The following is a 26,117-nucleotide window of genomic DNA, read 5'->3' as shown; positions in this document are numbered from 1 at the left end:
CCAGCAGCTCTGTGCGCTTTTGGTTTCTTGCAGATATCAACATGTACATCCCTTCCATGCTGTTCCAGGACTCCCAGCCATCTGTTAACTTGCTGGGCTCGATGCCAAAGCAAGACGCCAAGGTGAGGCTGTTGGACTTCACTTCCCTGGTCTGAGATGCTCTGCTGTTTGAGAAGAAGCAGCCCATAGTTAAAAAAAAAAGATTTTTATCTTCTGAATGGTTTATCCCACCTACTTTCCCTGACACATTTTGCCCCCAACTGTCTGATATATTGCCTTGTGACTCTCGTGCCCCTTGGCGGTGTCAGGCGTGCCAGATATGGGCTCCGTGGGGAGGACGTGAGCATGCATTTAATGTCCTCCTGAAACTCTCAAGAGCCGGTAAGGTGTAGTGCTTAAAAGCAGTGTTTAAAAGTTGCCATGAATTGCCAGGCCTGGGAGGACAGCATACAAATGTAGTTATAAATACGGTAAATGAATAAACTCTTTCTGCTCCACAAGCCCTCCCTCCCTGTTGAGGTGAACCTCCCTAAGGATGCAGCTGGGAACGTGGACTGCAAGGTCCTGGTGGATCAACTTCGTGAATGCCACTCCTTGCAGGATCAGGCCAGCTACCTCTACGTGCTCTACACCCTCAAGTACGAGGATGGGTGGTGCTTTTAATGTGGTTTGGGTACTGTTGAAGGTTGAAGGGAAAGGAACTCTAATGGAAGATGGGGAGGGGGCTGTTTGGCCAATTCTTCTGCAAGCCTGAAACCTTACTCTTGTGGTTTTCGTGTTATTTCTTTCTGACCACACCAAACTCCCAAGTTACCTAGCCCAGTTTGTCAAATCCATGAAGGTTGTGCATCATGCCTGCTGCCATCTTGGATGGTGGCTGCCACTGGGACATGAGTTCTGCCATTTTGTGTGTGGTTTCATGACTAAGTTAATCTGGCTGTGGGGCTCTGTAAAATGGTAGCTGCCATTTTGGATGTGGAAGCTCAAAAAACACTCTCGGTCAGAGCTGAACCAAATTCATATAGAACAGGAAGTCGGGAACAGGAAGTTGAATGGCCACTAAAGTGCACAAGCCAAGTTGGGATCCTTTGAGCGGGCCGGGATTAGGGCTGGGCTGGAAGTGGAACCTTTTCTGAATTATATGACGGCTCTCTTTTGCAGGGGGCCAGATTGGGATACGGAGGTCTATGGTGAACCTGGGGTCACAGTCACTGATCTCCTCACAGAACTATACAGCAAAGTTGGTGCTACTCGCCAGTGGGCTCTGATCCGGTACATCTCTGGGATGCTGAAGAAGAAGGTGGAAGCTCTTGATGAGGTAACAGCTCCCAACCTGAGAGGGGGAACTTTCTGCTTCAATGAGGTCTGTTGTTTGCAAGGGCCCAGATCATGTACCAAAGTGCATTTAATCAGAGCATGAGGGTGGCAAATGGACAAGGTGTTTCTCTTTGTCCCTTTGTTTTAATGTTGTTAAAGAACAATAATCAGGGTTGAATCAACCCTAAGTGGGAACTGGACAACTTGTCTGACAGTTTCTTCCTTGGGCAGGCCTGCACCAGCTTGCTGTCTCACCAGAAGCACTTGACTGTGGGGCTTCCCCCAGAGCCTCGGGAGAAGACCATCTCTGCGTGAGTCTCCCTTTGCTGCCAGGCTAGACTGCAAAGTTGACCTTAAATCTGTGTTCCACAATTTGTGTCAGACTTCCTGGATTTATATGAAGCCTGTGGGCTTATTTTTGGGTGCACATGGGAGACCATGAAAACCAAAGAAAAAGGAAAGCCCTGAGAGAACTGGGAACGCCCCACAGTAACCCAGCAATCCTCAAGTGTCTCAAAGCAGTTTACAGTAGCCTTCCCTTCCTCTCCTCATAACAGACACCCTGTGAGGGTGGTGGCGCTGAGAGAGCCCTGATAGAACTGGGACTTTCCCAAGGTCACCTGGCCGGCTGCCTGTGAGGAATCAAACCTGTCTCTCCAGGTTAGAGGCCGCCATTCTTTAACTGTGACCCCACAATGGCTCTCAGAGGCCAACGCTACAGTTGCTCTTCTCCCTCCCCCAGCTGTTTCGTCCTGCCAAAATAGGTCCAACATTAAAATCTTTTGCACGGAATCTTTAAGTCACCCCCAACTGGAGGAATTTCCCCTCAGAATTCCCATAGCACACGGAGGCTGGGCCTTAGAGGGCTCTCCCTCCGATTGGCTGACTCTCCTTTCCCCATGTTCTCATTGGCTCTGGTTGCCGTCTGTTGCAGGGAGCCTCACTGAGATCAGCTTCCAGGGGTTATAAAGGACCCTTCAAGCTTCTTAGGGGCATGATGAGGACGGACCAGTTTTATTCTAGAGAGACCAATTCTTTGGGCAGCTCCTTGCTGGGCAAACGTTCTGTGTCGGAGACATGAAGAAATTAGACCCCAGCAAGTTCAAGGGGACGTGAAGGGTCAGAAGTACAGTGTGTGGGGACTATGAAAAGTCCATATTTTATCAGGAAAAGTACAGGGAATATTTGCCCAAACTTGCTGACATCTTTGTTAGAACAGCTTTATATTAAAACTAGAATCAAAGCCTGTTTTAAAAATGGTCTTTGAAGAGGGTGGCAGGCAGGAGGGCATCCATAGAGTACATGCAGCAGTCTAGCCATGGGGGCTTTGTCCACAGCAGAGCACGGCCAGCAGCTTGCTGTGGCCAGGAGACCTCAGAGAGTGGTGACCCACCCATGGAGGCTGAGCCACCATAGCCGGTGCTGCTGCCCCCCCCCCCCCGTACTTACCTTCTGCCGACTTCCACCTCTGAAGTACCTTGAAGAGGCATGGAGGAGAGAGATGGGAAAGATCCATGATTGGCACTCAGTGGAGAAAGTGACCTCTCCTTATTGGAGCCATCTCCACTGAGGGCCAATCTGGTAGGGTATGTATCATATGCATGCAAACAGATTATCTTGGCTAAAATGATATGCAGAACTTTTTAAGGGAGGAATTTATCTATATAGGATGAGGGACCCCCTCATCTCCACCAATGCCTCCTCCACAGTCCGTTGCCTTACGAGGAGCTCACTCACCTGATTGAAGAAGCCAGCGACAAGAACATGAGTGTCTCCATCCTGACTCAGGTGAGAGATGAATGCATCCCCCCTTCCAGACTGGAGATGATGCTTGTAAGTTGTAGCCCTGACTAGCCGTCCCCGTCCTTTCCTCTCCCTGTAGGAGATAATGGTTTACCTAGCCATGTACATCCGGACTCAGCCGGCTCTCTTTGCTGAGATGTTCCGTCTGCGCATTGGACTCATCATCCAGGTGATGGCAACGGAGCTGGCTCAGTCATTGTGTTGCTCAGGTAGGTGGACCTGTGTTTATCGGCCACGTGCTGCTGAGGCAAATGTAGGCTTATCCCTGAATGAGACCACAGGGGCTGGCTTCTCCACAACGCCAACACAAGCAATGCTTGTCATGCATAAGCCAAGAGCAAGCACTCTGTTTAGTGGTTCTCATGTACCCTCATGTACTCTGAAGAGATTGTCCTCTTTTGTTGAGAAGGTCTGTAGGTTTGCTGTTGATTGTGAGTGATAGGAATTAGACAAGTGGGGAGAGAAATCATCCGCCTTGGTTCTCTTTCTGTAGCTGAGGAAGCCACTGAGAGTTTGATGAATCTCAGCCCTTCGGATATGAAGAATCTTCTGCATCACATCCTCAGCGGCAAGGAGTTTGGAGTGGAGAGAAGCGGTGAGAGCAGCTGTTTTAAGGAGCTTTGTCTGGGAAGGAGGCTGATCCGGATAGGCCATGACCTGCATCAACTCAGATCCCTTAGCCTTATCAACAGTGCCCCCCACTCTTGGTTGTCTGACTATGTGCTGATGCCTGTGCTCCACCGTCTCATGTCCAGAGTGCACTGCGTTTTGGGTCTTTCCCTGCTCCTGCCATTTCTGTTCTCCTTAATCTCTAGATTGCAGGGCGTTTCTTAATCCTCCTTTCATAAGAGAGAGCCTTAACTGCCTGAGAGTTCCCCTTCCACTTGATTACTTGCAAACCATACCTTTTGGAACCAGCTCCCCGTCCCTGGCCCCACTTGGCACTGGCTTTGCTTCACTTACTTCCCTTTAGGGAGCAGGTAAAAACATTTCTTTTTGGCCAATCTTTAAAGGAGGTGGTTCCATCAAGAGTTTTTTTTTTTAAATGGTCTGCTTCTAGTTCAAGGATTGTGTTATGAGTATCATTTTAGGCTGCTTTGGGTTTGTTTTTTCGTGCTTTTCTTGTGCCATGGATTGTTCTTAACTTGTCCTCATTTTTTTTCTTATTTACTGTATTTATAGCCTGTAGTTTTCTCTGAGACTCTGATTATAGGATGTAATACAGTCTAAGCAAAGAGCATAAGGCAACCAATAAACACTGCAATACGATTAGAGAACAACGTCACCAGCAAGCTAGCCAAGGCAAGGTATGCTGTAAACCAGGAGTAGCCAAACTGCGGCCCTCCAAATGTCCATGGACTACAATTCCCATGAGCCCCTGCCAGCACTCCATGGGAACTGTAGTCCATTGACATGTGGAAGGCCGCAGTTTGACTACCCCTGCTGTAAACAATACAGAAAGTGGACTATGAGCAGTAAAAGTAGGTGTTACCTACAACAGGTTCAGTGAACTACTACCCTATTCCATTATGTTGCATTGTTTGTTTGTCAGCCACCCAGCTCTCTGGAGAGGCAGCATATATATTTTCGAAATATATAGGCTGTGGACTTCTCCTTTCAGAAAAGTTTGAACCTGGATGCAACTTTTTACACAGACAGACCTTTTCTGGGATCATTACAAACCTCCTTTCTTCATGCCAATAGCAATTGGTGATAGTATTTAGGGAACTGGTGCTTAGAAATTAGTACCCACCACTTGTTTGGATAGTCCTGTTCTAGCCAGCAGCCAATAGGTGGAAGCCTAGTGCTGATGTATTTGGGTGACTACTGATTCTTGTGTCGAAGGGGACTTCAGTATGCACAGATCATAAGAGCCTCGTGGACCACAGGGCTGGGCTCTTGGGGGCGTTTCCAGCTTTTGACAGTATCCCTCCCTTGTTTTGCAGTGCGCTCCCTGGATTCAGCACTGACTCCAGCTGTCTCCATCCGTGAAGTTGGCCCAGTTGGAGCAACAAAAACCGAACGGGCTGGGATTATTCGGCTCAAAAGCGAAATCAAGCAGGTCAGGCTGAGTTTGTACCAGTGCTGAAGGGGTGACTACTGGGTATGGTGTGGGGTGCTCTGGGTGCCAAGAGAATCCCCTTGGGCTCTTTTTTCTTCTCTCTGCTTCACCCAAATATTTTTCCTCTGCTTCCATTTTTAAAAAATTATGTTTTGTAAAATTATAAACAGCATTGTTCTCTACTTGCATTATCAAGCAGCTTGCAAACGAAAAAAGGCCACAGGGTGAACATAGAAAGGTTGTGTCTGCTTGCAGAGAAATCAGGTATGGTTTCAGGAAGTAGTAAATCCCCACCACCACACACACAGGACACACTGGAACTACATGAGCTGACAACATCTTTCAGTGCACATGTGTACTAGAATTGGGACTGGTCTGCAGAAAGTTTGTGAAGAGGGGTGGTGGGCTGGCACCAGTGCTTGTCTTGCCCAGGCTGCTGCTAAAGCATCCTGCAAGTGGGCCTTTCCTTTAGGCTGAGGCTGGCGGATTGTGCTAAAGCCCCGGCTTCCTGTGCTAGTCATGGGGCTGTCCCCTAGGTACTTAGTTGCCCAGGGGGTCAGGTGTGCTCCCTACAGCAAAAACGAGAACTCTAGGGAAGTTTGCAGCAATATTGCTGGGATTTAAACTCATTGCTCCCCCCTGCCTTTTTCTTCTTTTTCTCTTTCAGCAACTGGATAAACGTAGGCAGTCTTTGTCTGAGCTGAAGGTGAACCTCTCACCCCTCTCAAACACCGGCTAGTGCTGCCACTGTTGTGCCCAGTTTTGGAAGCCTCTAAGCCTGCACGAGCGAAGGGCGAGTGAGCTGGTGTGGCACCGAGCTTGCAATCCTCTCTGACAAAGCTGCTCTTGTGCTTTTAAAAAAGAAGTTGGGGAAGGGAGAAGTTTTGTAAACGTAGCTTCAGTCTTGTTACTAAGACTATCGATACCTTCTCCAGAATCAAATCGAGAAAGTCAGTGGAAGATGATCTCAAGTGGGGTTCAGAGTGCATGGCCCAACAAGCACCTTTCCTGTAGAATCCCAGTGAAACCAAGGGGAGGAAGTTCCCAGGCCCAGCACTTCTGCAAACGTGTCGGCCTCCTTGCTCTTTGGAAGATAAAGATTTCCAACATGATGTGGCTTGTGTGTTTGGGTGTAAAGTGCCATGAAGTTGTAGCTGACATGGCAGCCCCATAGGGTTTTCAGGACAAGAGACATTCAGAGGTGGCTTGACATTGCCTGCCTCTGTATAGCAACTTTGGACTTCTTCATTGGTCTCCCATCCGAATACTAATCAGGTTTGACCCTGCTTAGCTTCCAGGATCTCACGAGTCTAGGCTACCCAGGTCAGGGCTGTCCTGGAGTAGTGGCATGCAGCAATGTGCATCTTGACCTGATGTGGATCTCGGTTCAACACTGTGGCCTGCCTTTGGGTGCTTGCAGTGTGAGGTGTTCTGATGCTGGCAGAAACTGTCCCTTGCAGTGCTCAGGCCCTGGTTCTGCTTTGAGAAGGGGCTTAAGGGTACATTGCACCAGCTTAGTGCAGTAACTAATCTAGACTAGATCTGTGAGTTTGCGGGTGACCATGGACCAATTGCGCTCTCTCTGCCTCTCAGGGTTGTTGTCATAAGGATAAAGTGGAGGAACCAGAGAATTATGTTGTAAGACATTTTGGGTACCATTGGAGATAATCAGGGTGTAATTATCTGAATATATGAACTGCCCTGTTCCCGGTCCCTTGAGAGTAAAAAATGATCAATGCACAGACTTTTCTCTGTGTTGCATCCTTTAATAATTTCTGGGTGGAACAGCAGCCAGCTCATAGCCATTCCCATAGCAGCCCAGAGGTACCACAGCTGTTCTGTTTTGCTGACTGCAACGGTTCACTTTGTATCCAGGCCCGGTTCCCCCACTCACACTGAGACCCAGCAAAGCTGGTGTTTGCTCCAGAACATCTTGATGTCCTCCTTTAACCTCCCTTGCTGGCTTCCTAATAAGAAGGCCTGTAGATCTTTATCATCGCTTTGCTTTAGCAGAAGACAAGCTGCAGCTTCATGTCCTAAACCGGCACTAATGCTACTGCCTTCAGAGACCCACCTCACTGGCCTTCTGTTTGTCCGTACCCATGCAGTATTTGCTCTCATGGCCTAATCCACTCAACAGGTTATGATGCATTCTTTCTCTCTTCCTGTCTGTTTTCCTTATTTTTAGTCTGGTGGTTTGCACTCCTTGGAGACTAGGATGGAAACTTCCCAGGTAAAGAGGAGTGCGGAGAGCATAACTGGGCTGAGCTTGGAAGGTGTCTCTTCTCTGACTGGGGTGGGGGTGGGGGGTGGGGAGGTGTGTGCCAGGCTTTGCTACCTTCTGGGCTCCCCCAGCACAAGCTCTTTTCTTTTCTCAGTTATCTGGACACTCCACACTGCAGACAGGGGAAGAACGTCCTTTCAAGGACGGGCGCCAAGGCCAGTGGCAGAGACGCCGGCGGCTGGACGGGGCCCTCAACAGGGTCCCGGTGGGGTTCTACCAGAAGGTCTGGAAGATCCTGCAGAAGGTAAGAACCATCAAGCCACCGGAGCTGTACAGAAGGGGCATTGTTCTCTAATCCTCTCCCCTTCTTTTCCTGTGCCTTGTCTAATTAACTTTATCACTGCTTTGGAGCTGAGATTGTAGTAGCTGTCACCCAAGCAGGACAAATGTTACCTACAACTTACAGAATACTGTGCAATTTTAATAAGCAATATGTTAAAAAACCTCCCACCCCCCCTCATGACCACTAGTGGAGAAATGCTCTTTAGCCACCATGTTTGGGCAGCAAAGTGTATCCAAGGGAAAGTATAAAGTCAATATCTGTGGAAATCTTTTGAGGTAGATCAGCTAAACTTCTGTGCATCTGAGAGAAAGCAGGTCAGGTGATATCTTCTGCTGATGAAGGAATACCCATGTTCCTGAACCAGATAGTAGCCAAGTGTGAACTAGGAGAGTATGAAAAAGAATATAACAATCCACTATCCTATAATGGAAATGCAATCAGCACACAGTGATGGGATCTGGCACAACATTATGTTAACTTCTTTTCTGGTCTTGCTCTGCAGTGCCATGGACTCTCCGTGGAAGGCTTTGTTCTTCCATCTTCAACAACCAAAGAGGTAAAAAGTTCAGTCTCTCCCTTTCTCCCTCTCCCTTCCCTCCTTGCAGGGTGTCCTGCTGTCCATTGCTCTGTTCAGTAGGATGAGGCCATTGCTGCACTGTCTGAGAAATAGGCAGGTTTGAATACACCTTTGGCCATGTCTCTGGGATTGTGACTGTACCAGGTGTAAATGTCAGCTGATGTACAGGCTGTGCTATTTGTATGTGCAAATTGGTAATATTCTCCCCCTCCCCCCCCAATTACTCTTGCTGTAAATCAGCTTCTTCCCTTCCTCCTCTGTCTTGATGAAGTTGTTGGCTCTTGGCCTTCTCTCCCAGGACCGGGACTTTCTGCCCGGGCAGCTGCAGAACTGTGGGGCTGGGGTGGGGGCTCTGCTGAGCCGGGGGAGGATAGATCGACTTCAGGCATTGTTTCAGAAATAATAAAGTTTTAAGTTTATTATATCAATCCTTTTATGTCCCCTTTATTATTCAATATTTGGTGAAGCCAGGTTTACCAAAGAGATATGAAAGTATTGATATAATAAACTTAAAACTTTATTATTTCTGGAGCAATGCCGGAAGTCGATCTATTCTTCTTCTGTTGAGCATTCTCTTGATTGATGGGCCTTCGGTTTTCTTTTTGAGCTGGTGGGGGAGGCATAGATGCTTGAATGTCCATTTTGCTACCAAGACATGCCAAACCTGAAGGTGATGCTGACCAATGGTTTCCGTTCCGAGGCCCAGTGGTGCAAAAGCTTTGCATTCAGACCCTGCCCTCTGTGCTGTGGACATGCCTTTGCACAACTGTTCCCCTGTGGCTGTTTTCCTCTGTTAAGGCCAGAAGGTCTCTTTTACCAAGTGGAGTGAGGCTCAGTGCATCTCTCAGTGCCTTTCCATCTGTCTCCATTAATTTGGGGGCTCATTTCCCCCCCCCCCACTTTCAGAGTATGTCCAGGTATGATAGACCAGTTTCCAGCATAGGCAGGGGAGCATGCAGGTGGGGCTGTGCCTTGGGGCAAGTGGGCCACCTGGTTGCCTCACCTGCTGTTCTTCTTTTCCTGTGTGTCCTTGTTGGCATCTCCTCCTGCCCGTGACAGATGACTCCAGGAGAGATCAAGTTTGCAGTCCATGTCGAGTCTGTCCTAAACAGAGTCCCACAGCCAGAATACCGGCAGCTGTTTGTCGAGGCCATTCTGGTCCTGACGATGCTAGCAGAGGTGGAAGTGCACTGCCTTGGCAGTATCATTGCCGTGGAGAAGATTGTGCACCTTGCCAACGACTTATTCTACGAGGAACAGGTAAAGGCTTATTTTTATCTGACTGGAGGTTCAAAGCAAACACAGCCTTATTCTAGGAGCATATTCCAAATGGCTGGGACCAAGGTCAGGCATACGTGGAATTGGCAGAGTGCAATGCTGTATGGGGGCACAGCCAGGCAATCCCTCAAGTATGTGGAGCCCAAGCCATGAATTACCTTGCAGGTTAATATTTCCTAGCTTCAGTGGGTTTCCTGTTGGAGGAAATAAATTAGAGGGAGGCTTCTTGGAGAATAGCTGGATGCACCTTGATACATGGCTGAAATCTTAAATTCCAAACCTTGCAAAAGGAATCTGTACGTCCAGAAAACACAGAAGACAGATAAATGTGTGCCTCCTTTTGTTCGCAGAGCTGCAGAGTTATAAAGAATGGCTATGGGGTGGGGAGTATCAGTTCTGAATGATAAACTCTAGCAGTAATCCCTCTTCCTTCTTCTTCCCTGCCGGAACAGAAAGCTTTGGGTGCGGATGACAAAATGCTGGAGAAGGATGCAGCCACAGGGATCTGTACCTTGCTCTATGACAGCGCCCCTAGTGGCAGGTTTGGCACCATGACTTACCTCTCCAAAGCCGTGGTTAGCTACGTGCAGGAGTTCCTTCCCAGCAGTGGCTGTGCAATGCAGTAAACCAGTTTGAGCTGGAAGAACAACCTGGGGATTTAGGTTTAGAGTTGGAGGCCAGCACTGAGCTATCTGGTAGGTAGTTGGATCACCTCTCCTCAGCAAAGCCCTCCAGTTCTGGTGACTGAGACTGACGTGCCGCAGTACCACTGGAGATGAACTTTGTGCTGTGATGTCTGCCTTGGGATGAGAAAGGGACTCTTCTGTGCACTGCAGGAGCATATGTGTGTGTGCTGGGTAAGGAGCTGTGCCTGCACACAAATGGCGTAGTAGAGAACCCCCTTTGCTTCAAGGAGTATCTGCTTCTCAGACAGAGGGTTCTGGGACGGGATCCCGTCAGGCTGATGGCTGCCATCTGCACAGCCTAGAGTTCGAACAGAAATGTCAAGAGGGCTCCTCATGCTCTGGAGGTTGCGACTTGCAAGCAGCTATAGACTTTGTTACTGAGTACGATTTTTCTCTCGCCATTTATCTTGGGATTTTTACCTGTGCGCTTGTGAGACTTTGATCAACCAGATGTGCTGCTGCTGCTTCTTTACTAGTCTCCCCATAAGCCATTGTTTGTAGTCTCCCCATTATGAATCCCTTGAGTGCCTTTAATGTCACCCATTGGACTCCAGCATCACCAGCCTCAGGGGCTTTCTTCCCTCTTGCTGATGCTCTGACCTTGGGATGGAACTCTGCCTGCCTCAAGGCTCCTACAGAAGCCACCCATCTGAGCATGTTTTCTTTTCAAGCCATGGAAGTCATTTTAAGTGCAACCAGAATCAGTGAATCCATCTGCGGGGAGATAAGGGCTCAGCGTTCTTCTCAGTGGGAGCGTTTTCCATTGTCTTCCTGTCTCCATTGAGAAGATCTGCCAAAAAGGCTTGAAACAGACCTCTGACGCTCATGACCAGCCTGGCCTGCAGATGAGCTGGTGAGGGTGGATGTGCCACTATGATGATGTGTCTTAGGGCTCCAGTAGTCCTGCTCCAAGGAAAATGATGGCAGTGAGTCATGTGGGAGAGTTGTTTGAGTCTCAGAAAATCAGTGGACACTTTGAAGGGCTTGGAAAGCGCTTGGTCTTTGTGGTGAGATGCAGGGTTTCCAGAAATAGGGTTTCCAGGGCTTAAAGTTACCACTGTGTGTTTGAAATAAATATTTTTATCAAGTATTTAAAATATCAGTGTGACTTTCTGGGAAGGGTAGCCCCCTGTAATCCAAGGACTGAAATCCCTGGTGAGGCCATGTTGCCACTTTGAGAATATGTAACTGCAAGTTTCCCCTCCAAGGAAATGAGTGAAGCAGAGCTAGAAGACTGTTGCTTAGATGGGCTCCAGAACGGATCAATGTTCCAAGCCCAGCTCCTGGCTGGAGATATGGCCTCACTTTTGTGCGAAGCAATAAGTGTGATAACTCTGCTTGCTTGTTTGGTTTCAAGTGCCAAATGTTTTATGAAGGAAGCAGGGGATGATTTACCCATCCTACTCCCATCTCAGTCTGGGGTGCAAAAATGCATCTTGTTCAAATGTTTACTGTGTTTACATGTTTGAGCTGGTTATTGCAATGCACTTTGATAGTTTACAGAATTATCCAATTGCACTTTCTATTCAGCCTGGGCTCATTTGTATGAATTCTGAAAACTCCACACCTCATTCTTTGGGAGGTTTTGTGTGTGTTGCTGATAAGGATGCAGTTGACTTTATGTTGTCCCCCTCCAAAAAAAAAAGAAGAGTTAGACTGTTCTTTTCAGTGATTAAAAGCCTAGAATAAAAATACCTCTATTTCATCACTGTTTTGTTGTGTTTTCTTTGTTATGGTGATGTTAGAACCAAACCAATAAATCATAGAATCATAGAGTTGGGAAGGGCCGTACAGGCCATCTAGTCCAACCTCCTGCTCAATGCATGATCAGCCGAAAGCATCCATGATAAGTATCTTCCAGCTGCTGGACAGATTTCACAGTAAACTGGAATGTAGTTTGCTGAAGTGGAAACTGGCTGGTAAATTTCTACACTAGCCTTGTAGAAAATGATGATGAAGATGGTGTTAGCGGTGCAGTCAAGGCCAACTATTGGTGATCGTAGGCACAACTGACGTCATGATTTCTGATCTTGTACCACTTCTTTTAGTTGCGTACTGTTCTGGTTGGTGTCCATTTTGATCGTATCTAACCACTGTGTTATCGGCCTGGTTTCCTTTGTAGAAAATAAAGGAAGTATTTCCCCGTTCAAATGTATAAAAGCTGTTTTAAATACAGTTGTCCATCTAACATAGTTTTTAGGTAGTTGCTTTCACAGGGGAGAGTTCTTTCTGAACATTCACCAATTGAAATCCTTTAACTAGAGATCAAGCATGACCCTTCCACAGGTGCTTTTCCACACAGCCCGTACATTTCCAGACATTTGATCCGTAGCTGAGTAGAAAGTTACACCTAGGCCCCAATTTGGAACCATTGTGGTAAGCCCTCTCTGTCAGAACCCAGATTAAAAAAACGGGGGGGGGGGGGGATAAATAAATTATTGCAAGTTTAATTTGTTTCTAAGTAGATCCTGGCCCATAAAGGGTTAATGCCAGACTGAGTCTGAACTAAGAAGGGTGAGGCAAGAGAAAAAAAGAGGGAAAGGCTGGTGATAGGGGAGTCAGTCTGAAAAGGAGAGAGGCGAGTCTAGGAAGAGGCATTCAGGAAAGCTTGAGGGGAAAGAATTCAGTAAAGAACAGTCGTGTTCTTGATACAGCTCAAGAGAACAAATAAGGGCAGTCTCAGGAAGAGTTTTGGGGGAAGAAACCCAATCTGGTGCCTAGTATGGGAAGAGTCTTCAGGGGGAAAGAAGCATTCCTAGCCCAGATTCTGAGAGCTGAGCAGCTGGATTCAAGGGGGCTAAGAAAGGGAGATGTGTCAGTGAGAGGATCATTCCCTAGTCCTGTAGGAAGCTGTGTTGATCTGAGGGGATTGCTTCAAGGCTGAGAAGCTTTCCCAGAGGAACAAAGTGTAACACTCTAACGAAGTCTGCTTCACAATAATCAATTAACTTTAAGAATACCCACCTAGTTAATAAAGTTCACTTTCCTATTGTAAAAAAAGTCAAAGTTGTGTGTCTTAGTTCCCTGCCCCTTCCATCATACTTGGGTCCAGAAAGAATTAGAACATCTCACCCTTGTGTCTGTCTTCAAGGCAATGGCTACTGAATCAATATATTTTTGGAAAATTGCTAGAAGTGAAACTATAATTATTTGGGGGTTAATTTATCATATAAATGATGCAAATTCCACACCCAGACAGAAATTTCTCTCTCACTGCCCCCCCCCCCCCTTCATAGTAGAGATGAACCAGCATATCTACCATTTTCTTCCAGGCTTCAGTACAAAAGTCCAAACTAATTAGGGAATGTTCTCGTTTCACCAAAGTAAAAATTGCAAAGTAAAAAATGGGCTTGATCTCTTAGTACCTCAGAATCTAAGCAGGGTGACCGCCAAGAAATTCCAGGGAATGCAAACTATCTGTTAGTCTCTTGCCCTGGAAATACTACGTGGTTGTCATAAACTGGCTGTAACTTAAGGGCACTCTACACACACACACGCACTCTGAAGAGTGGGTTAGAAATACCCTGCCTATCCTTAGAGATACTGTGTCTCTTGTAAGTATGTGAGGTCAAGCCAGAGATTTGGCATTTAAAAAACACTCTTACCCATACGGAGTTCCCTGCGGCCCTGTTGTATTGAAGGCCTCAGGGGTGATCAACAGCCTTAAGCTAGGTGCTAGGGATGCCAGTCCCCAGGTGAGAATGATAAGAAATCACTGTATGATGACTCCATATATCATTAGTATTTTTTTACAAAAAGTATATTCAGATTTTAGCACACATAAAGTTACAAAATTGCTGCAAGTATCTCAGTTATTTATATGTACATGGAGAATGGGAGAACATGGAACAATACAGTATAACTATCAGAGATAACATCAGCGTATTAACAGTTCCATGGTTGGTCAATTCAGGATGTTTGCTTCGCAAAGCGGGGGCGCTTCACACGGATATCTGCGGTGTCATTTCCACACACTATGCCACCCCAGTCCCCAGGTTTCAAAGCTCGTCTCCACACTAAAGAGATCAGTTTCCCTGGAGAAAATGGTTGCTTTGGAGCAGGGGTAGTCAAACTGCGGCCCTCCAGATGCCCATGGACTACAATTCCCAGGAGCCCCTGCCAGCGAATGGGAATTGTAGTCCATGGGCATCTGGAGGGCCGCGGTTTGACTACCCCTGCTTTGGAGGGTAGACTCCATAGCATTATGCAGCACTGAAGCCCCTCCCTGTTCTCAAAGCAGTTCCCGTTTCCGGCTGCATCCTCCAGGCCAGGGGTAGTCAAACTGCGGCCCTCCAGATGTCCATGAACTGCAATTCCCAGAAGCCCCTGCCAGCGAATGCTGGCAGGGGCTTCTGGGAATTGTAGTTCATGGACATCTGGAGGGCCGCAGTTTGACTACCCCTGCTCCAGGCATTTCCCAACCCACAGCTGGCAACCCCAGCCTCGTCAGAATTTCCTTTCCCAGACAAGGACGTTTCTTGCTTCCCCATTGAAACTACCTTTCCCAGAATCCCGCGCTAGAGGAAGTCCTTCCCCCCAACATTGCCCGGGCTGCAATCTGGCTTGCTAGGCCGGAAGCAGCCGACCGGGTGGCTGCGGGGGCTCAAATGGCGGAGCCGTCGGTCCTGCCGCCGGTGTACGTGCACAGCCCCGAGTACGTCGCGCGGTGTGACGTCCTCTGCAAAGTCCCCCGGCGGGTGCGTGGCCGGAAGTGGGCCGGGGCGGGGGAGTGGACGGGGTGGGGGGTAAATCACCTCCGCCTTGGACGTGGGAACAGGGGCAGATTCAGGGGCAGCCGTCGCTGCTGCTGCTCTGCGGGGAAGCTGGCGGTGTCCTTAGCCGGTCTTAGCCGACCTGGTCAGGGGCTTCGGCTTTCTTGGCCAAGCTCTCACGCACACGCCCCATTGGGGGCAAAGCGAAAGAACGGATGGGTTGCATTTGTTTCCATCTGCCTTTTAAAAGAGCGGCGCCCACGGTTTTCTGCCCCTCAATTTTATCCTCACAACTACCTGGCTAAGGTGATAAGGCGACTGGGAGAGGTGACCCAGCCATGGCTGAGAAAGGATTTGAACCCGGAACTTCCAGCCTGGTCCCCCTTTTCCCGTCCCAGTTAACAGCACCTCTGGATAAGTTTAAAAGGGGTGGGGGAGAATACCCCCCTACACACACACCGCTACTTTGAAGGATCTCTTGTGGCAGGTCTGAACAATCAAGAGTTCTTCCAGAGGATCCAGAATCCCACAGGCATAGGTCCAAACAGGAGAGACCAGACCATGTGGAGGAGATGCCTGTTTTAAAAAGCTGTTCTTAGTTCAGATGGCAGTAATTATGTCCTTGAAGAAGAGCCATAAACATTTGCTTTTTTGCCCTTATTGTGATTCCTCAAAGAGCCACAGCCTGAGTGGAGAAAAATGTTGCTTGAGTCTGCAAAGTACATATTGCAGGTTTGGGCTGTGGTGCTTAAACCAGGAGCAACTTTCCTGCACACTATATGGGTCAGGGATGGCATATGTAGATCCTTGCCCTGGATGCATGGGGTGAGTTCCTTTTCACTGCCAGCACAGGGCGATGGCATTAGCACAAAGTGTGATGTTGTGACGGACTGAATACTTGGCTGTGCACATACATATGCATTTGTGCATGCGTTGAATGAGAAGATTGTGCTGGGCTTGGAGGTACTCTTAAGGCCAACTGAATTCTGCTCACAATCAGCATTGTGTAGTGGTTAGAACATGATCTGGGAGACCCAAGTTCAAATTCCAATTCTGCCATGGTCTGGATGCACACTCAGCCTGACTTGACTTGCTGGGTTGTTGTGAAGGTAAAATGGAGAAAGTGATAGTGTAAGCCACCTTGAGTCCCCACTGGGAAAAAAGTAAGGTATAAATGAAGTTAAAAAATAAAACTTTAAAACAGATCAGTTGCTCTCCTGCATTTCTCCTTTACAGGCCAGTATGGTGCATTCCTTGATCAAAGCATACTCCCTACTTGATCATGTGAGGTAGGTGGAAACAGTACAATTTGCTGCTAGATCTGAGTTGTTTGAAAATAATGAAAACTTCTGCAAGTTGCTGTGCAATTTTGCTATTGAGTTTTCTATTTCTGACATTAGAGTCAACTCATACAATTGGTATAATTCAGTTTTATAATAAAAGGTTTCATTTGGACAGAATTGAGTGTGATGTCACCTGAGAGCCAAAAAGCTTGTAGGGAGACACAAGGACCTCTGACCAGATGCTGAGAGGGTCCTAGTGCCCCAACATGCATACACCATGATCTCTTGATCGTGAGCCTTGTTTTTGCCTGCTTCATTCAAAACTGCTTATGACACAAGCAACGAGCTTTGCTTCTCTGCCTCCTTGGTTTTCCTAGGATAGTCAGGCCCAAGGTGGCCTCTATGGAAGAGATGGCAAGCTTCCATACGGATGCCTACCTACAGCATCTACAGAAGATCAGCGAGGAGGGTGACGATGACCATCCAGAATCTGTGGATTATGGCCTAGGTGAGGAGCTCATGGCCTAGGTGAGTCCCACACCAGAAGGCAGTGCAGTGCATCCCAGTGAAAGGGTTCTGGGCACCCACTTGCACCAGGGGCTCCTTCATGCCCCACTACAACTCTGCACCTATGATCTCTGCAGGTTATGACTGCCCTGCCATGGAAGGGATCTTTGACTATGCAGCTGCCGTGGGAGGAGCCACCATTACAGCAGCAGAGTGTCTGGTGGATGGCAAGTGCAAGGTCGCAATCAACTGGCCCGGAGGGTGGCATCATGCCAAGAAGTAAGGAAGCACCTTCTTGTCTCTTCTTTTCTAGCTAGTGTCCGAATGCCCATCAGGCTGCAACATTTCCCCCCCAAAGTGTAGCTGAAGGAGAAATGTAGCAGTGTGATAGGGAGAGTTGCATTGTTATGTGTTTTTGGAGTGGGAGAGGAGATTAGGTGAATGGCAGAATGAGCAGCAGCATAAGCATACAGAGCTCCTGAGAAGAGGAGGCAGAGGCCTCGCTTGCAGCAGTTCTTCCTGAGCCCTTTCTGGCCCAGATTACCTGCTTCAGAAGCCGGGAATGTCCATCTTGCCTGGCAGAGTGGGCTACTTGCTCTCTAGTTGTATCTTTCCGAGTGCTGGTTAACTGCTGTGATTCATTCTCTTTGTGTAAGATAATGGATTTGTATTGTGCTGCCTTCTTTTTCAAAAAGATCATCCCCCCCCCAAAAAAAAAGCACTTGCTTTCTACCCAGAAATGATACAGAGGTTGAGTTCATCAGCTGTGCAGGATTAATTTAGCAGCTGCTAAAATGTCCACTTCTCACCAGCGATGTTTTCCTTGCAGAGATGAAGCTTCTGGCTTCTGTTATTTGAACGATGCCGTTCTGGGCATCCTGCGGCTACGGCAGACATTTGACCGTGTCCTCTATGTGGACCTGGATTTGCATCATGGGGATGGTAAGGACCCTCCTGGCATGGGTCTTGTTGCCTTCATCAACCCCCCCGACCCATTCTTACGAGAAAAGCCCTCTTGAAATGAGGGGGGTTAGATCAGGGTTCTTATAACCCAACAAAAGGACTGGAGGGCTACCACCCTCCTCTGCCCTATCCTCCCAGGACATTGGTCCATGTCTTTGGATGGTTTTACCCTAGTCCGTGAGGACATTCATTGAGTAAAGGGCTCTTCTCTCATATCTAGTTGTACAAGGTATAGCAAAGTCAGCATAGCTATGTAGATCATGCCATTTAGAGAGTGGGGCAACTTTGTCTCCCTCTTGGTTCACATCAGAGTCTGGGTTACAGCTCCAAGGGAACCTGATCTCAACTTTAAACAAATCCAGTTGTTGCCTGGCAGAAGTCAGGCCTCATGTATACCCAGTTTGACCCTTTCTGCTCCTTTGAATATTATGGTGTGCTTCATTTGTATTACATTTCTCCCCTTGTCATCCAGTTTTCTCTTTGGTTTGTGTTGTGGGAAACTTCCCCCACAGCCTAAGGCAGTGTTTCTCAACCTTCCTAATGTTGCGACCTTTTAATACAGTTCCTCATGTTGTGGTGACCCCCAGCCATAAAATTATGCAAGGGTTTTTTCACAGAAATTAATCCGAAACTGACCAATATTCATGATTAGGTATATGAATTGGTTTTTTCCCCGGGGTTTCTCAGTTCAGTTCTGCCTCTTGTCCCACCATGCCGATCTCGCTCTTTTCCGCTGCTCCAGACAGATAAACGCTCTATCCCAATCTACTCCACAAGGCTGTTGTGTAGGTGTGGCACATAGACACACACATCCGGCCAAGCTGCTTCCCCTGCCATGACCCCTGTGACGGGGTCGTTCGACCCCCAAAGGGGTGCCGACCCCCAGGTTGAGAACCACTGGCCTAAAGTATATTAAACTTGTCTTAATTTATGGTGTTATGGTGTTAAGGCCACCCAGTTCTGGAATGGCAGTTGCACAAGGCAGGACCATCTGATAAAAGTTCATGCTATTTCTTGTTTTACAAAGTCAGGAGGCTGTGTTTGAGATTGGCTTCAGATGGGCACAAAGTTGGGTCAGTTTCCTGCCCTATATAAGCCATTCCACATATAGTTCCAGTAATGGCTCTTCTTGGGCTGCACTCCAGTATGCTCTCCATACATAGCTAATACCGTGTTGTATGCAGAAAGGTTAGCATCTCCTTTGTGTTTCTCTTGCCCACTTAGGTGTTGAGGATGCTTTCAGTTTCACCTCCAAAGTCATGACAGTCTCTCTACACAAATTTTCACCAGGATTTTTCCCAGGCAAGTGATCCCTTGTTACACAGAGAACGCCTTTTCATCCCATGATTCTCCTTCCGTTATTGCTCTTGCCACCACCCCTGCTTCTGGTAAGGGAAATGGGATTCAGGAACCCTAAAGCATTTTGTAGTTTTCATCCTGCAACATGCAGCAACATATGAGGCCTCTTCTTTCTATACAGTTCTCTGCAGCATGTAAGAGGCTGGCCATTCCTTGAGCTGTGTGTTTTCCCTTCAGTTTGCACCTGTCACTTTGTTCTCCTGGGCAATATTCCCAAAGTCAAGGGTGTGTCTGCTGGTCCCTTAGATTTATGTGTGACAACCATTGCTCTGCCAAACCCTCTCCTGGTTTTGCCATATCAGTTTCACTAGGAAATACGTGGCTGCCTTATGTGCAGAGGAGCACAGGATGCATTATGCACAGTTAGAATTATGCAGCACTGGAAAGAATGTCATAGTGCTGGTCTTGTGGAGCTCTGGAGAATGCATTGTCCAGACTATGGACAGGGACTTTAAGCATAGGGTGCCTAGAGAATGAGTTCCAGTGCTGCCATTCTGTCTCATCCAAGCCCAGAAATCCTTACTGCAGGCCCTTTGGGAACTGGCAGTGCTCTCAGTCCTGCTAACTTGCCATCTCATTTTATTCAAGGCACTTGCAAAGCAAGCGGTGGTGACTCTTTTTATATTTAACAAGGCAGATGACATCTGTTCCCCTGCTCTCATATTCATCCGAGTCTGACATTCTCTTTTCTGTCTTGTACAGGAACAGGAGACGTGACTGATGTGGGCCTGGGAAAAGGGCGTTATTACAGTGTCAATGTGCCCATCCAGGATGGTGTCCAAGATGAGAGATACTATCAGATCTGTGAGACGTAAGAGCTAGAGAACCCTAGAGCTGGAAGTGGTCTCATATTTATTATTATTTATTTCTTTTGCAGATTTATATGCCACCCTTCCCTGAAGGCGGAGGACAGCTTACAGTACATCTCAATAAAACAATTATTGAAATGTTTTAAACATTAAATAATCAAATTTACAGTAAAAACACTCGAAAGACAAGTGCACTTCCTTGCTTGGACCCTTCCTGCCTGGCCATAGGATCTGTTCTCCATTCCATGTGGTGCTTAAAATGGCAAAGGACCCAGGGTGTCTGTTCATTGATGCGCAGGGATACACTGTCTTAGTGCCCCTTCCAAAGGAGCATCCATAGTAACATCCTGTCTTCTTGCTTACAGGGTGCTGAAGGAGGTCTACATAGCATTCAACCCGGAAGCCGTGGTCCTACAGTTGGGAGCTGACACTATTGCTGGTGACCCCATGTGTTCATTTAACATGACTCCTGTGGGTGTTGGCCGGTGCTTGAAGTTTGTGCTGCAGTGGCAGCTCCCAACCCTCATTTTGGGAGGAGGTGAGTGGGGAGAGAGTCTCCCTGGGAAGCTGGTTGTGATTCCTGTGTGATGGCTAAAAGGCAACAAAAGCAGTGGACTCAGTCCAGCAGGAAGGTCTAGATGGCTGTGTTGTTCAGCTCCCAGTCCTTTCAGTGTGACTTGCAGGGGGGAACTTCCTTCTGGATTGTGCCTGTGGTGTTCCCTTCTGTGGTTCCTAAACAAAGGATGGTTCAAGGCAGTTTCCTTGGAGTTAGGATTACCTTTAGGACAAGGAGCTGTCTTCAGGGATCAGCCCCGGGATATGAGAAACGTCATGCATGCACAACGTGTCCTTTTGCTCGCAACCCCTGTGCAGAACAAAAGGCTTTCAGACCAGAACAGGTGAGCTGTCCAAGAGACCTGAGCCCCCAAAGTAGCCCAAGTTTGCAACCAACCATTAGAGTTTACAGTTGATGTTTAAATGTCCACACTAAATTATTTGGATTCCATGACAGTTACTAAATTACAGTCATTATATATTTTGTAGCTATATGGATACTTCAACCTTTCATTGTGGGTTGCTGAGGTGGCAGGTCATTTCAGCCAGTCTGACTTCCTGGTGCCTTTAGCCAGCTTGCCGAATCCAGGTGGTACAATTACCTGTGTTTCTAGGGCTGAAAATGAAAACCCACATTTAGCTTGCGTACAAATGCCAAGGGATGTTGCTGCTTGCCATCTATTCCTGTCATGCCTGCTGCCTGTTTTTTGCCTCTTCCTGACTTGACATTCCTTCCTGGACATAGGAGGATACCATCTGGCCAACACAGCTCGCTGCTGGACGTATTTGACCGCCGTCATTCTAGGGAGAACACTGTCCTCTGAGATCCCAGATCATGAGGTGAGGCTCTGATGTGTCCTTCCAGGTCCTGGCCCTTTAATACAGTCTCGTTGAGAAGTGATCCGATAACAATAAACTGCTGTTTCTGCAGCAGCAGACTGGCTGGTTCTAAAACATCAATAAAGCCTGAGACAATCCGCATCCTTTTCCAGAGGTTTTCAGAGGCCAGTCAAATTCCCTGGGCTTCCCTGTTTACATTAAAAAAAAACACTTTGGCATTGAAGATGGAAGCAACCAATAAAGTCTACACTTCCTTGATTTAGATCTGGGTCTTTTGTCCTGAGGTACTGTAGGCAATGAAGGCATGAGTGTAGATGTGGCACTTGGAGATCCATGAATGGATGTCCTGCATTTTTTCAAATTCTAAATATTAGCAGCATGGACTGGGGGGAGAAGTGCCAGTTGGCTATCCAGTAGCACTCTTTCTCCTGAGTTAAACAGCATAACTTGCGTGCTGTTCCATTCATATCCTGATTATTAGTATAATAGCATCTCCTTTGAAAGTGCCTCTTGTGGCACAGAGTGGTAAGGCAGCCGACATGCTGTCTGAAGCTTTGAACATGAGGCTGGGAGTTTGATCCCAGCAGCCAGCTCAAGGTTGATTCAGCCTTCCGAGGTCGGTCAAATGAGTACCCAGCTTGCTGGGGGGTAAACGGTAATGACTAGGGAAGGCACTGGCAAACCACTCAGTATTCAGTCTGCCATGAAAACGCTAGAGGGCGTCACCCCAAGGGTCAGACATGACCCGGTGCTTGCACAGGGGATACCTTTACCTTTACCTTTATCTCCTTTGAACATAGAAATATCAGAAATAAATATGATACCCATATTCAGGATACAAATTAGTATTTACAGCTCAGGGAAGGAAAATGCAAAATATATTGGCATTCAGTTTCTGCTGAAATGCAGGAATGGAAGTTGGTTTGTACATTCATGCACAGTGTTTTGAATCAAGTTAATAAATATATAATAAATAAACAAATACATAAGTTCTGCCAGCAGCTTGATTCCTGCTCCTATTTTCAGTGTAAAAAAAACCATTCAGTTATGATGCCTGCATGTGTCTCAATTGTGCTCTCCCAGCTGAGAAGTCTGAATAGGCAAACTTTTACTGAAAACTTCTGTATGCAATGGTTGCTCTCACTAAAAACAGAGGTGCAAAGAGGTGCTCATGAGAAGACCAAGGGGTGAAGGGCAGGGAGAGGAATGCAGGGGGGGCAGGAGGGATGGGGGTTTTCTTCCCCCTATAGGAAGGGAAGCAGCCTTTTTGCCTTTACTGTCAGGGATCCAGATGGGATGGGGGAAGCAGACTGCTGGGCTTCATTTGCTTTCCCCCAAGACCTTCCTGTGCATTTTGCCCCACTTCTATCTGCCAGAGATGGTACAGAATTCCCCTCCCTTATCCTATCTTCCACTTGGGTCCCTTTTCAGTTCTTCACAGAATATGGCCCTGATTATGTGTTGGAAATCACACCCAGCTGCAGGCCAGACCGCAATGATCCTCAGAGAATCCAGGACATACTCAGCTGTATAAAAGGTGAGACCTCCAACAGAACAGGCCCCTCCTTGTTGGAGGCAAAGGGGGGAGACTGAGAAGCCTCTGGGGGAAGTCACCAAGTGGGACAACCACTCCTTCTCCATTTGACCAAGCTGCGTTTCCCTCCTGAGAGGAATCTGTTGAGGCTGGAGTTCATGTTGGGCTTTCTGCAAATACTGATGGAAGTGCTTCCCCCCCCTCTCCATCCAATGGAGCATTTTTGTATATAGCAGCATGTAAACAGCACTTAGTGCATAACGTCTTCTTGATCCCCCCTTTCCAGAGGCCATATCTGCTGTGAATGGGATGCATTTCGAAATGCAGTAGCTAGGAACTGGGGAAGGGGTCTCTGGCACCAGAATAAAATGATGCAGACCAACCTTCAAATCCTCCTTGCATATTCATTCATAAAGTGCTGCCTTTCAAGCACAGGAGCCTTTAAAACTTCTGTCTATTCCGCCAGGAGAGCAGCCTTGGGTGTCAGGATGCTGCCATGGCCAAACTGCACTCAACATTGGGGGATCTGTATTCAGATGCCCAGACATACGGAAAGCACCTGTGGGGTCCCTGGTCTCTATTGGGCCCACAGTATTGGAGAAGAGAGGGTTGGCTCTTTTCACCCCCTTTCATACCTCAGTGCTGTTGTCTCTAGTCAAATCCCCACTCCTAGTTGCTTTCAGCTCCAAGTGGAAAGGACAAAAAAAATATGGATAGCTGACTTCCTTCTCTTGGGGCATAAAGCAATTTGGGAGGGGTATGTGACCCCTTCTCTTCTGATGCTGCCACCCAGGTTTGTTCTCCCGCTCCTCCCACAGTGGCTGTGTTTTATGGGGAAAACACCATAAGTTGTTTGGCCCTCCATGTTCCCTCTCCGTGTGACCCTTTTCCTAACTGAGCCTTCCCCGCCAGGTTAATGCGGATGCTGCTTTGTTTGCAGGGAATCTGAAGCATGTGGTTTAGAAGGGAACGGACAGCTCCTCGTACCACCTCTATTGGGCCAGACCAATGGAGAACAATGCAGTTTGCCGCTGCCAGGGGACTTTGAACGAAGATGCTGCCACCCCACTGCTTCAGGGACTCAAGACCATTGATGCTGTTGTCATGACAACCCACTTTTAAAAAGTAGTAACAGTGGGGGGGGTGCTTGTTATGACAGTTTTTAAGGAGGTTAGGTGGTCTTTCTATGAGTGGTTTTGGTGCTCAGTTTTCTGCCTTGTGGGGACCACTGGTACAGCTTGCCTGTCTAATGGCAGGGGTGGGCTGTACCACTAGGAGGAAGGGGGAGGGCCCTTGGGCCTTTTGCTTCTTGGACTGGCTGCCTCCTCACCAGTGGGAGAGAAGTAAATTTTAAAAACTGTTGGAATTTAAAATAAAGTATTTGATATATTTGCTGCCTGGCTGCTTGCATGGTCCTTGAGAGGCTCGTCTGATTTGCCCGATTTCCCCGTGCCACGGTGGGCTCGGCACAGAAGCCCTTTGCTTGCTTTCAGCATAAAGATTTCTCAGTTTCCTTAGCAACTCACCCATCTATGTCAGATGATCTTTTTCATTGTGCACCGTTGCGGGTGGTAACATGAAGGACACAACTCCTAGGAGTAGGGACAAAGAAACCCTGGGAACACCCACTGAAGCTCCCAGTGCCCCTCAAACCATCTGAGATGAAACTGGTCTTATGTGAAGTGCGGCACCCCGAACCACCTCAGGCCTTGTTTTGAACCTGGCTCCAAGGTTTATGCTTTATTTACTTCATTTGTAATCTGCTTGTCTCATTGAGGCACAAGGTGGGGTATAAAATTAGGCACCCAAAAGTTGAGCTGCAAGAATAATTTTTAAATTTTAAAAATATTTATTACATAAAGTGCATTAATTTAGCATATCCAAAACATAGTCATAATGTAAAAACATTACATTTCTAACTACACATGGAATAGACTGGCACAGAATGGACCAAATGTGTTTTGACCCTGAGGGGTCTTCCTCGGTGAGGAATCCACTCATGTATAAAATCAAAATCAAAAGGCTTGCTGGATGACAAAATCTGTTAGGTGCTGCTCCAACTAGTCTTTCTAATGTTAAGGTATCTGATTTGGAGTCCACCTTCTAAAATATGCACTTCCAGGGTTCAAAATGCATTTAGTCCATTCTGTGTTGGACTATTCCATGTGCAGTTAGAAATGTGATGTTTTTAAATTATGATGACTATGTTTTTAGTATGTTGAATTAGTGCACTTTATGTAATAAATATTTGAAAATTTTAAAAATTATTTTTGGAGCTTAACCTTTGGGTTCCTAACTTTTCTGGTTAGGTTGGGTTTTGGTTTCGCATTACAAAATGAGGCAACAGTGTTTAAAAGGTCAGACCTAATATACAACAAATAATTCAAAATAAGGGGTCCCTACTGTTGTTTGAAGATCACCCTCTTGCTGATGATGCCCCTGTTTTGAGATCATGATGCTGGTTGCTGGTATATTTTGAAGGTGCTGGTTATTGCCTTTTAAAGCCCTCAATGGCAGAGGTCCACGTTCTTGAAGGACGAATCCTTGTGGCAACTTCTTTCTTTCAGTCTTTCAGTCGAGAGCCAGCTTGGCGTAGTAGTTTGTAACCGCCACGAGCCATTCTTGGGAGTGGCGGGAAATAATAATAATAATAGTAGTAGTAGTAGTAGTAGTAGTAGTAGTAGTAGTAGTAGTAGTTAAGAGTGGTGGCCTCTAATCTGGAGAACTAGGTTTGGTTTACCACTCTTTCTCCAGCTGGGTGACCTGGGGCCTGTCACAGTTCTCTCAAAGCACTCTCAGCCTTACCTACCTTACCAGGTATCTATTGTGGGGAGAGGAAGGGCTAGACAATTGTAGTAAAAAGCAGGGTATAAAACCCCAGCATTTCTTTTCAAGTCAAGAAAGCAGCCAGTGATTTCCTGCCATCTCTACTGATTCCCCTCTTTGCTTGCAGCAACTTCTAGTGTAGGTTTTGTCTCACATGTGGGTCCCATGAACACCAACATAGCATGGAGGGGAGGTGTCAAAGGTGATCCACTTCCCCCTTTTTCTCCTGTGGAAAAGCTGGTTGGATCTTACCCCTTAGTGTTTGAAGGGGCCAGTTTTTGCTGTGCGTACTGCAATTCCCTGAGTTTACTGATATGCAATAAAAATTAACCGTGGTCGGTGGTCTTAGTCATTTGCAAGTCTTTTCAGGACTGGGAACTTTGACAAGGATGTACAGCCAAAGTGACCACAGGGAACAAGGTCCATAAGCTTGTACACA

The 26,117-nt window shown here is 47.2% G+C and overlaps 2 protein-coding genes across 5 annotated transcripts in view; both read left to right on the top strand.

Annotated features, from left to right (window-relative positions):
- The window catches only part of PHKA1 (phosphorylase kinase regulatory subunit alpha 1), a 30,411-nt gene extending 18,413 nt beyond the window's left edge, over window positions 1-11,998 (top strand). Inside the window, exons 20-33 of one of the 2 annotated variants that reach the window (XM_077307738.1) lie at window positions 34-122; window positions 502-638; window positions 1,162-1,318; window positions 1,549-1,628; window positions 3,027-3,105; window positions 3,200-3,329; window positions 3,614-3,715; window positions 5,067-5,182; window positions 5,850-5,888; window positions 7,371-7,415; window positions 7,561-7,710; window positions 8,252-8,305; window positions 9,386-9,586; window positions 10,057-11,998. In XM_077307738.1, coding sequence (XP_077163853.1) covers window positions 34-122; window positions 502-638; window positions 1,162-1,318; window positions 1,549-1,628; window positions 3,027-3,105; window positions 3,200-3,329; window positions 3,614-3,715; window positions 5,067-5,182; window positions 5,850-5,888; window positions 7,371-7,415; window positions 7,561-7,710; window positions 8,252-8,305; window positions 9,386-9,586; window positions 10,057-10,230 — 1,553 coding nt within the window. In that variant the 3' untranslated portion in view covers window positions 10,231-11,998. The remainder of the gene's footprint in view (window positions 1-33; window positions 123-501; window positions 639-1,161; window positions 1,319-1,548; window positions 1,629-3,026; window positions 3,106-3,199; window positions 3,330-3,613; window positions 3,716-5,066; window positions 5,183-5,849; window positions 5,889-7,370; window positions 7,416-7,560; window positions 7,711-8,251; window positions 8,306-9,385; window positions 9,587-10,056) is intronic. The other variant, XM_077307739.1, reaches the window with a different exon arrangement.
- Window positions 11,999-14,831: 2,833 nt separating this feature from the next.
- On the top strand, window positions 14,832-24,246 carry HDAC8 (histone deacetylase 8). 3 transcript variants are annotated; one of them, XM_077308135.1, is made up of 11 exons: window positions 14,832-14,987; window positions 16,239-16,291; window positions 16,663-16,793; window positions 16,930-17,071; window positions 17,622-17,734; window positions 18,980-19,057; window positions 19,817-19,925; window positions 20,289-20,461; window positions 21,224-21,318; window positions 22,750-22,855; window positions 23,793-24,246. In XM_077308135.1, exons 1-11 carry the CDS (start codon window positions 14,898-14,900, stop codon window positions 23,813-23,815), a joined length of 1,113 nt encoding a protein of 370 aa, XP_077164250.1. In that variant the 5' UTR covers window positions 14,832-14,897; the 3' UTR covers window positions 23,816-24,246. The 3 variants fall into 3 exon arrangements, with proteins under 3 accessions (XP_077164250.1, XP_077164251.1, XP_077164253.1); XM_077308136.1 differs by having other exon boundaries at window positions 14,842-14,944; XM_077308138.1 differs by having other exon boundaries at window positions 14,869-14,926.
- The last annotated feature ends 1,871 nt before the right edge of the window (window positions 24,247-26,117 follow it).

The sequence above is a fragment of the Paroedura picta genome, chromosome 13, assembly GCF_049243985.1.
Source record: "Paroedura picta isolate Pp20150507F chromosome 13, Ppicta_v3.0, whole genome shotgun sequence".
Taxonomy (NCBI): Eukaryota; Metazoa; Chordata; class Lepidosauria; order Squamata; family Gekkonidae; genus Paroedura; species Paroedura picta.
This window is presented reverse-complemented; position numbering and strand designations above follow the sequence as displayed.